Source organism: Pipistrellus hanaki (assembly GCF_964339955.1).
Source record: "Pipistrellus hanaki genome assembly, chromosome: 2".
NCBI classification, from domain to species: Eukaryota; Metazoa; Chordata; class Mammalia; order Chiroptera; family Vespertilionidae; genus Pipistrellus; species Pipistrellus hanaki.
In genome coordinates this window covers 187,891,772-187,902,055 of record NC_140504.1, presented here as the reverse complement: position 1 = coordinate 187,902,055, position 10,284 = coordinate 187,891,772, and the positions used below count along the sequence as shown (strand labels likewise).

Here is a 10,284-nt window from a genome sequence, read left to right as displayed (position 1 = left end):
AAATCACTCCCCAAGGTCACAGAGGTAAGGGCCCGTGGAGTTCAGGTTCAAAGCCAGTCCTCCCGGAGCCCCCAGCCTATTTCTCTGCCTCCCCCAGGGCTCCAGACACAAGCGGCAGGTGTTCTGGGGAACCCAGGAGGTGAGCCCCCACTCCTCCTCTGACCTCTCCAGCCGCCTGAACTTGAGGGATGGCCCTGGCCGGGTGTGGGCAGCTCCGGGGGCCTTTCCCAGGAGCCTCCGGGGGTTGATTTGCATACTATGGTGTCATTTGCATACTACTTAGGGAAGCCTTTGCTTTTCCCACCTGCAGCAAACGCCAGGCTGATTAGTTCTCCCCACTTCGGAGAGTTAATTACTCTCCCGTGTAGACCGGGTGTTTATTTGTAATCAGCCTCGCGCCGGGAGGAGGGGGCGGAAACAGGGCACGAGCAGCTGTCCTGCGCCCAAATCCCGAGGCTCCGCAGGGGAGAGTGAGTGCGAGCCGGAGCCTGCCCTGCCCTAGCCTGGCCTGGCCTGCCTGGCCTGCCTGGCCTGCCCCGCCCCGCCCTGCCCTGCCCCGCCCTGCCCTCCTTCTGCCCCCAGCATGTCCAGGTCGAAAGCCGCTCGGTTGCTGTAAAGGATGCCAGGCTGCCTGCCTCTGCTCACCGGGCACCTGTGAAACCACAGACGCTCCGCCCAGAGCTTCTGATGCTGTAAGTGGGGGTGCAGCTCAGGCTATGCTCTTCTCAACCAGCGCCCCCAGGTGACCCTGACCACTGCTGTTTCAACTCCCCCCTCTTTTTTAACGATGGGGGGTGGGGCGCTGAGGCCCAGAGGAGCGATGTCCCGGGACACTCAGAGCTGGCAATGAAACCCACAGTGGCCTCTCCTGATGGACCTCTGGGGCAGAGAGAGGTACCCAGAGGGCAGCCCTCCGTGGCAATTATGTGGAGGGTCATGGGGGGAACCTTGCTGGGGCTTGTGGCTCCCCCACAGAAGCAGTGGCCTTGACCCCAATCCCCTAGGAGGCAGAGGGGAGCGCCCCCTTCAGCCCACTTCTTCCTTCCAATGAGCCAGGCAGTGAGCAACAGTCGCTTACCTCGGGCTGTGTGATCTCTGGAGGGGGCCCTATGAAATGTAGAATGGACCATTTTAATTTTTTTTACCATAAACATATCCCTGCCTACCGTTGTTGGCCTGAAATTCAAGTTGAACTGGGCATTCTATGTTTTTTTATTTGTTAAATCTAGCAACCCGGACCCATGAGCACGTCATTTCTCTGAGCCTCCACTCCTTCTTCTTTGAAAATAAGCCAAAGCGCTCCCTGGGCGGATTCTGTGTAAATGAACTGAGATGGTGTGTAAAATGCCTGGCACGGGGGAGGCGAATGTGCGAAGCTGGCAAGGCTTGCCTTCTTCAGCCTCCCATACCCCATATTTTTACCCCCTCTGTTCTGCTCTCTCTTTCAGAGTGCCTGTTTCAGGCCTCAGATGTGTGGGACGCCAGTGGAACAACGTCAGAAAGGTACCTGTGTGGTAGAAATAACTACCATTTACTGGCTGTGTGCCCTATGTGATTCGCCTGCCCTGACTGAGCCTCGGTCTTCTCATCTGTAAAAGGGGCTCATCAACCAAGTACTCCCTCCTGGGCGTTGGGGTGATTACAGGAGATAGTGTATTCAGCACCAGCACTAAGCCTAGCAGTAGGGCTCACCAAGTAGGGCCCAGGCACCTCTTGCAAATGCACCAGGACACACCTTCATGAAGCATCATCCTAAAGAAGGCAGTGCTTACCCATGGAGGCCATGGGTTCAGGTGGGATGCCAGGCAGGTGAGGGGCAGATGACAGAGACCATTTCTCCCTGGGGAGCTTTCCCCCCGTCACTCACCTGGGACTGACCCCGGGATCTGTGTGAGCCAGCATTCTCCTGGCCTCTGGGCGCCATGGTCCCTGGAAGCCCCGAGGACCCTGCTCTTCCCCCCCCCCCCCCCCCCCCCCCCCCCCCCCCGCCAAGGCAGAGGCAAGGCCTCTTTGCTGCTCCCACAGCCTGCTGTTTGTTTTCCAAACTCTCTCCAAATCCTCTTAATCTTTTTACATCTCACCTGCCGGCACCCCTGGCGGCTTCCATTAGCACCTTTCCTGGTGCTGGAGCTGCTCCCAGAGCCCGCCTGGGCCCTGGCAGGCTGGCTGCTTCCTCTGGGCAGCCAGCACGCTGGGCTCCATGGGCCCGGTGGAGGGGTGGAGGCCGTCTCAGCCGCGCCAGGCCCTGGCCCCCTAGTGGCAGGAGCGGGAAGAAGGAGGAGATGGGACTTGCTCAGTGCCCACCCCTGGTTAGGGACAAACCACACTGATCTGAAGCCTGGCCACAATGTCTTTTGTTTTGTTTTGTTTTATTATTTTTTTAAAATGTTTTCATTGGCCCTGACCGGTTTGGCTCAGAGGATAGAGCATTGGCTTGCAGACTGAAAGGTCCCAGGTTCGATTCCAGTCAAGGCCATGTACCTTGGGTGCAGGCACATCCCCAGTAGGAGGTGTGCAGGAGGCAGCTGATCAATTTTTCTCTCTCATCAATGTTTCTAACTCTCTATTCCTCTCTGTAAAAAAATTAATAAAATATATTTTTTTAAAATGTTTTCAATGATTTTAGCTAGGAAAGGAGATGGAGAGAGAGATATAAACATCAATGATGAGAGAGAGTCATTGAATGGCTGCCTCCTGCACGCACCCCCCACCCCCCACTGGGCCTGCAGGGATTGAGCCTGCAACCTGGGCATATGCCCTGACTGGAAATCGAACCATAACCTCCTGGTTCATAAGTCGACACTCAACCACTGAGCCACTCCAGCCACAACTTGAAGGGTTTTTGTCAGCCCCAGACAGGGCAAATGGGAGGCACATATTATTCGTTGTTTACAATCCCCTCTGTTTTTCATGAAACAGTCCCCAAAAGAGCTTTTATCTGCCAAGAGAGATGCAAAGAATAAAGAATGTGCACTGAAGATGTGTGGCAGGCTCTGACAGCTCCCTCCCCTTTCCCCAAACATCCCTCCTCCAACAAAACCTTGATCTTTTCGGATGAAGGGATGGAGAATAGGAGAGACCCACAAGGTGCCTAGAAGGAAGGGACTTAGCCAGAAAGACAAAATGAAGACAATCTTCATAATACAGAGCAGGGAGATGGGGAAGAGGTTGTGAGAGGGAAAAAAAGTGGTTCAGGCAGGGGGTGCAAGAGGAATTGTTTTGTTTGTTTGTTTGTTTGTTTGTTTTAGAAAGAGGCTGTTGAGGACAGAGGTGTAGGGCAGTGGATGGGAGAGGAAGGGATGTCGGTGTAAACTCAATGCCACTCCCTGGTGTTCAAATACCACGGCAGCGGGCAGGGCACATACGTTCACAGGGCGGCACCCGGAGGCGGACTCCTACGAGAATGTTCTTAGCAGCTTTATTCATCGCCACCCAAAATGCCCACGAACGGGGGAAGGGCTATGCAAAGGGTGATGCATGCACACAACAGACCCCTTCTCAGCAGTGCTAAGCCAGATGGACCTCACAAGCATGGGACGCGAGAGAAACCGGACACAGAAGACACATCCTCGATGCTTCTCTGTCCATGAAGTTCCAGGACAGGCAGAAGTACCCGCTGGTGACGGGGTCAGAACTCACTGGTCACTGTGGGGCTTGGGGGTTACACAGGAGGCACAAGGCTGGGGGGATGGGGGTGGTCTGTATTTTGATCTGGGTGGTGGCAAACGGTGTGTGAGCAGTGCGCTGAAGGCTGCATTTTACTGTATGTGAATTCAACCTCCATTTTTTTAATTACAAAAAGAAATGCAAGAACTTCAGAGTTATGCTCCATACACGTTTGATTCTCTGCATTTTGCCTAATAAGATTCAGAGAGAGAAAGAGATAAGGATACCAATTTAAATGAGGTAGGGGATGCTGCCGTCACTCCAGATCCTACAGAACATGGATGGGAGATCTGGCTTCCCTGTGGTCCCCAAGTCTGTCCCCAAGTCTGTCCCCGAGTCTGTCCCCGAGTCTGTCCCCGAGTCTGCTTCGGCTCCTATGAACTCCTCATTGGTCTGCACACCTCCCACTGAGTATGACTCCAATCTCTAAGGGCTTGCACCTTAGCCAACTGATAAAGAAATAGAAATCTATTCTAATGTCAAAGCCAAACGTAACAGCATAGGACTCCTGCGAAATAGCAATATGGTCTCCACCAGGGCACTTTCCTAAGTATTGTTCCCCCAACACTAATACTTACCATTTACAATTTTTGTCCAACGTGCTGATTTTAGAACCCAGCTCTTGAGTGAGATGTGACTCCCCTAGAGAGAACTGGAGTCATTTAGAGGTGATTTTTTTAAAAAACTATTTTTATTGATTTCAGAGAGGAAGGGAGAGAGAGATAGAAACATCAATGATGAGAGAGAACCATTGATTGGCTGCCTCCTGCATGTCTCCCTACTGGGAATTGAGCCTGCAACCCGGGCATGTGTCCTTGACAGGAATTGAACCTGGGAACCTGGGGTCCTTCAGTCCACAGGCCCACACTCTATCCACCGAGCCAAACCGGCTGGAGCTAGGGATGATTTTTTTGGTTATTCGTTAGGCCCAGGAGGGAGGAGGGCCCCTGGGTGAGGGCTCCAGGAGTAGGACAAAGTTCCCTCTCCTCCCTCCTCCCGCCTCCCGGCACCTGGCAGAGCTCTGGAGAAATGGGAGCTGTTTGCCATCCCCTCTGACGGAAGATGCCCGCGTGCCATTGTCACGGACCCATTCACTTCTCACACCAATGACATGTTCATTACTATCGATGCCTTGTATTTCTTGGGAAGTGTCCAGGCTCTTGCAACCGCCTGATAAGTAACCTCATCCCACTCTTGGAAATAAAGCAAATAGATAACTGGTGTCCTTTCAAAGTCAGAGGAGAGCCGTGTCTGACAAGCCCTCCTAAGGGTCGTCCCGCACGCCAGGGGAATGTCGCCTGGCTCGACTTATTGTTTACTATTGATCGGGCCAAGGCTCTGAAAAGATAGCTAGTAGCTGGGAGAAAACTGATAAGTTGCAAATTATTTTTGTCTGGTGGAGATGCAAATGATTGCTTTCCCCGTACAGAAGATAACCCCAGCATTATGACTTTATTGGCCTGGAGGACACTGGCCAGTTTTGTATCTCACTTAGCAACCTTATGAATATTCTAGAATTCTTGTGGGTTTTTTTTTTTTTATTATTTTTGTTTGTACTGGCTCACCCTCTCCATAGATAGGTATATTTTTTTTCTCAGATTCCTCATTGAACTAGCTTTGTCACCCTGCTGGTTCCTTCATTCATAAGCTACCAAAATAAATAAATAAATAAAAATGACATGTACTCACATGATTGCTATATAAGATTGCAAATAAAAAAGAAGTTACAAAAGCTTGAAAACCCCTGCCCTAGACCAACTTCTTCTGCCTGTGTATAGCAGCCTTCCTTTTTCTCCTCCACCTCCCTCTGGTGAATTTCTCAGAAAAAAAACAACACAAAAAAACATGGTCATGGGAAGAAGTAGAAAGACATGGTCAGCCCAGGCCGGAACACACCGGCCTCCAGTCTGGGAGAGACAGGTCTCGACTCTAAAGCAAAGCTCTTTCGGGGTCCACCTGGCAGTGTTGGCGTGAGCTGTGCTGGCAGGTGGCGAGCACCCCATCAGTGGGCGTGAGCCAGGCTAGGTGAGTCCTCCAAGCATTCGCAGCAATCCCCTCGATGGTAGGATGCGTGGGCTTTGTTGCTGCTTTGTAAATGTGGGTAAAAGCGAATTATGAAGCATCCACCACGTGCCCAATGTTCTGTATGTGCATTATATCACTAAGACTCTATAGTGATCCGATGAGGCTGAGAATCTGCTGCTCCCGGTTTTATCAATAATAAAACCAAGGTCCCCGGAGGTGAAGTCTCTTTCCAAGGGTGTGCAACGAGGAAGAGGCAGGTCTAGAAGGCTGCTGACTCCGCTGCTCGTTACACAGCCCTGTTCTCCTTCCTTTGTGCCTTTCTGTATTTACAAGCTTTTGACAATGAACGCACGCTGTTGCTTTCAAACCCTAAAAAGGTCTTACAAGTTCCTTCCACCCTGATGTGTTGTGCGTCTCTGGCTCTACCCACCCCACCCAGGGGCCCCTCCACAGCCCTCTGTCCTGGCAGCCTGCCGTCCCTGCCCCCACACCCACTGTGGCTCGGGGTAGGATGTGCAATGTCCCTTTCTTGCTGAGGTCGGCTCAAATGTCCCAGGCCGGCCTCTGGCCCCCAGGGCAATGCCGGGGGCAGGTCCGGAGAAGGAAAAGGGGAAGTGGGAAGGGACGTGAAACTTGGCCGGTGGCCGGCCCCGTCCCGCTGGGTGTCCCACAGAGTCCCTGGGTGGACAGCAGGAGCATCCAGTTGAGTCGACCACCCACGGCAGGTGAGGCCGGCGCCGGAGTGGGGGGGGCTGTGAGGTCAGAGCCGGGGGAGCGGGCCTGGGAGCTGCCCACGGAGGCTGTCAGGGAGGCAGAGCCGGTCTGTGCCAGGACGGGGTTGGGTGGGGCGCTGACTCAGGACCCAGAATCAGCGAGTAGGGGGACCTTAATTCCTTGGACTCGGGGAGATAGTGGGAGATGGGGAGACACAGACCCATCAGCTCTAACCAGAGTCTCTGGGTCCTGATCCCCCCAAATTACAAGAAGCTAGTTAAAGGCTGGGAGGATCAGAGCCCCACAGAGGGGTCCCACAGAGGGGGACCGTGGGTGCCCGTCAGCCTGAAGGGGGGCGAGTATGGAGGGGAGTGAGCAAAGGTGTGTCAGGTGCCTGTGAATGCCTGTGTGCGTGCACAGCTCTGCCATCCGGGTGAGGGAGTGATAAGTGAGAAGCAGGATCTCAATTAGTACTTGTTCAATGGAACTGGCCATCTGTGGGAGAATATGAGCGTGTGTGTCCAGGTGAGCGAGAGATGGGTGTCAGTGTGTGCGTCCAGCCGTGTGTGAGTGAGAGGCTGCTTGTGTGTCTGACTGTGTGACTACATGGGCATGCTCAGTGGCATGTGTGTATCTGTGTGTTCGTGGTTCTATTTAAAGGTCTGGGTTCCTTGGAGCTGGATGGAGGGTGGACATAGCAGTCTCTGGAGGAGGGAGATGTGCATGGGAGGTGGTGGGATGTGGATATATCCGTGTGTGTGTGTGTGTGTGTGTGTGTGTGTGTGTGTGAGTGAGAGAGAGAGAGAGAGAGAGAGAGAGAGATATTCGGTGTGCTGTCCAGCCTGCCCAGGCCCTGCCGTGTCTCTACAGTGGCATCATGGACGCCCCCCGGGGCTGGCTCGTGGTTGGTGTGCTGGCCATGTCCTTGGCCTCTACGGTGACCCAGAACGTGTGCCGAGCGCCGGATGGGAGGGACGGGGCTCCAGGAAATCCTGGTCGACCCGGGCGGCCAGGCCTCAAGGGGGAGCGAGGGGAGCCAGGTGAGTACCTCCCTCTGGACCCCAGCCCCTCATCCCTTTGCTTGGCCTGGCTCCAGAGAGGAGGCCTGGGGGTGATACCAAAAAGCAGGACTCCACCTGGGCCCCCACATACAGCTCCTCCAGGCTGTACTTGGGCCTAAGGTCAGAGGAGGGCCTGGCCTTCTCCCCGACCATGTCCCCAGCCCCCCAGGCCTCTCCCTGACCTCGTTACGGCTTGGGGCCTCTTTCCTTGGCCTCGCCTTCCTCCTCTGGGGAATGGGTCTGCAGCAATGAATACGAACGGTCTGAAGCATGCCCAGGCCTCGGCCACTGTTCCGTTACCAGGATGTGCTGACTCAGGTTTTAGACTCGGGAGCCTGGGCTTGCTGTGTGGCCCTCTCTGAGACTCAGTTTCCTCGTCTGTAAGATAGGGAACCAACCCCACCGGGCACAGAGGGAGGGATCAATTAATGGCAACTATCCTTTTTCCCACCTGCCCCTCCCCCAGCCCTGCTCCCCCCTCCGTTTGGGCTTCAGAAACTCTCAGATTCAGGGGAAAGCCTGGGGGTGAAGGAAAGGGGAGAGGACGTGACCAGATGGGAAAGGAACGTCTCCTACAGTTCCCTGAGCCTCCCAGGGCACAGCAGACAGCAAGCTCTGCAGAGGCGTGTGTAACAGTTTGTGGGGTCCCTGAAACAGAAGGGGTCAGGGTCAGTGGGGTCAGGGTCAGTGGGGTCAGGGTCCGTGGCTGTGAGGTGTGGAGTGCAGGGCCACGGCCAGAAGCACGTGGAGGAGCCAGTGTCCTGCTTTTCACAGAACCTGACACTCTCCCAAGTGCCTGCTCCCACGTCTCTCCATGTTCTGGAGAAGGAGCTGAGGCTCAGAGAGGCTGAGATGCCCAAGCTCACGGAGCCAGCCAGAATCCGTGTCTTAAAGGCCCAGGCACTCCCCTCTCCGCCCTCCCACAGCATCTCGGGGGCCCAGCCATCCGCCTAAGGATGGGCAGACGCTGGACTCTCACCGCCCATCTGGCCTTCCTCCCACAGGGGCCCCCGGCATCCGGACTGGCATCCGCGGTCTTAAAGGGGACCAGGGGGACCCGGGACCCCCTGGCATCCCCGGCAACATGGGCTTCCCAGGACCCAGCGGCCCCCTGGGCAACCCCGGCTCCCCAGGCTTGAAGGGCACCAAGGGCAACCCGGGAGACATCAACGCCCAGCCGCGGCCCGCCTTCTCGGCCGTGAGGCGGAACCCGCCGACGGGCGTGGGCAACGTGGTCATCTTCGACACGGTCATCACCAACGAGGAGGGCCGCTACCAGAGCCACTCGGGCCGGTTCGTGTGCACCGTGCCCGGCTACTACTACTTCACCTTCCAGGTGGTGTCCAAGTGGGACATCTGCCTGTCCATCATGTCCACCCGGCGGGGCCTGACCGCCAGCTCCGTGGGCTTCTGCGACAGCAACAGCCGGGGCACCTTCCAGGTGGTGTCGGGGGGCACCGTGCTGCAGCTGCAGAACGGGGACCAGGTCTGGATCGAGAAAGACCCCGTCAAGGGCCGCATCTACCAGGGCTCCGAGGCCGACAGCGTCTTCAGCGGCTTCCTCATCTTCCCGTCCTCCTGAGCCAGGGGGGACCCCTCCCCGCCTGGCCTCCCCTGCTCCCCGCTGTGCAACCCCGGCCCACTCGCTCCGCCTCTCTGGTCCTGTGCTCTGCTCTGTCACGTGGGGGGTGCTGTTGTTTGAGCTGGGGGGAGATCATTTCTTAGAACTCTTCCTGGAATAAATAAATACCTGTGTCCCCGTCTCCTGGCTCTGTGAGGCTCCGTTGCTACCCTGAGCACTGGGAGGGAGGCATAGGAATGGCAACTGTTGAGTGCTTACAAGGCAGGCCCATACTCGATATTTTGCCATATGTATCTGACAGGTCCTGGGAGCCTCGGAGGCCTGGGTTCAAATCCCGGGGCCACCGTGTACCGGTTGTCCAATCGTGAGCATGTTATGTAACTTCCGTGAGTCTCAGTTTTCTAGTCTGTAAAGTGGGGAGAATAATAGCACCCACCTCCAAGGGCTGTTGGAAGATGAAATGATTTAATGTATGAAAGTTGCAGTCCAGAGCCTGGTTCTTCATGAAGGCTATGTCAGTTTTAGCTGTTATTGCATTTTGTGTAATCTTTGCCATCGAACTCTGAAGTGGGCATTATGACCCTATTTTGCAGATAATAAAACGGAGACTGGGAGTTGGGGCCAGACACAAAGCCCAGGTCAGTGTGCAAGGGGAGGAGCTGGGATGTGACTCCAGGCCTTCCAAGGGCCCAAGCCTGTGTGTTTAACCGCTCCCCTCGTCAGCCTCCACGGCCACACACTGACCATGGCAGTGCTTTCCACGCGGACCCAGAGAGGCTGGGGCAGGGCTCAGGGAGGGGGAGCCACTGGCCCAAGGCACCCAGCAGCCCTCCCCAAAGGCAGCTTCCTGAGTCCAGCCCTGGTCCATCCTGGCAGGTGTGGAGGCGGGGCAGGGGGAGCTCAGTGGATCTGCAATGTCTGTGGCTCATTCCCACGTGGCCAGTCCGGGACTGCCAGGAGCGAGAAGCCCCAGCGTGTCCTTTGTCTGCGAGGAGAACAAGGAGACCAGAAGTGCAGTCCTGAACATGCCCAAGGCCCTGTGCATTTCCCCAGAGGGAGCGGTTTTATCTCTGTGCTGCATGTATGCACACACACAAACACACACAAACACACCAGGCATGCATACACACCACACACACACCACGCTACCCACAAACACACCAGGCATGCATACATACCACACACACACCACACTACACACACACACACATGCACACCATACCACAGCATCCATGT

The 10,284-nt window shown here is 55.5% G+C and overlaps 1 protein-coding gene across 1 annotated transcript; it reads left to right on the top strand.

Annotated features, from left to right (window-relative positions):
• Positions 1 to 6,265: 6,265 nt before the first annotated feature.
• Positions 6,266 to 9,229, top strand: C1QA (complement C1q A chain). Its single transcript, XM_084875145.1, has 3 exons — positions 6,266 to 6,416; positions 7,276 to 7,445; positions 8,471 to 9,229. The coding sequence occupies exons 2-3, from the start codon at positions 7,283 to 7,285 to the stop codon at positions 9,046 to 9,048; spliced, it is 741 nt and encodes a 246-aa protein (XP_084731271.1). The 5' UTR covers positions 6,266 to 6,416; positions 7,276 to 7,282; the 3' UTR covers positions 9,049 to 9,229.
• Positions 9,230 to 10,284: the final 1,055 nt, after the last annotated feature.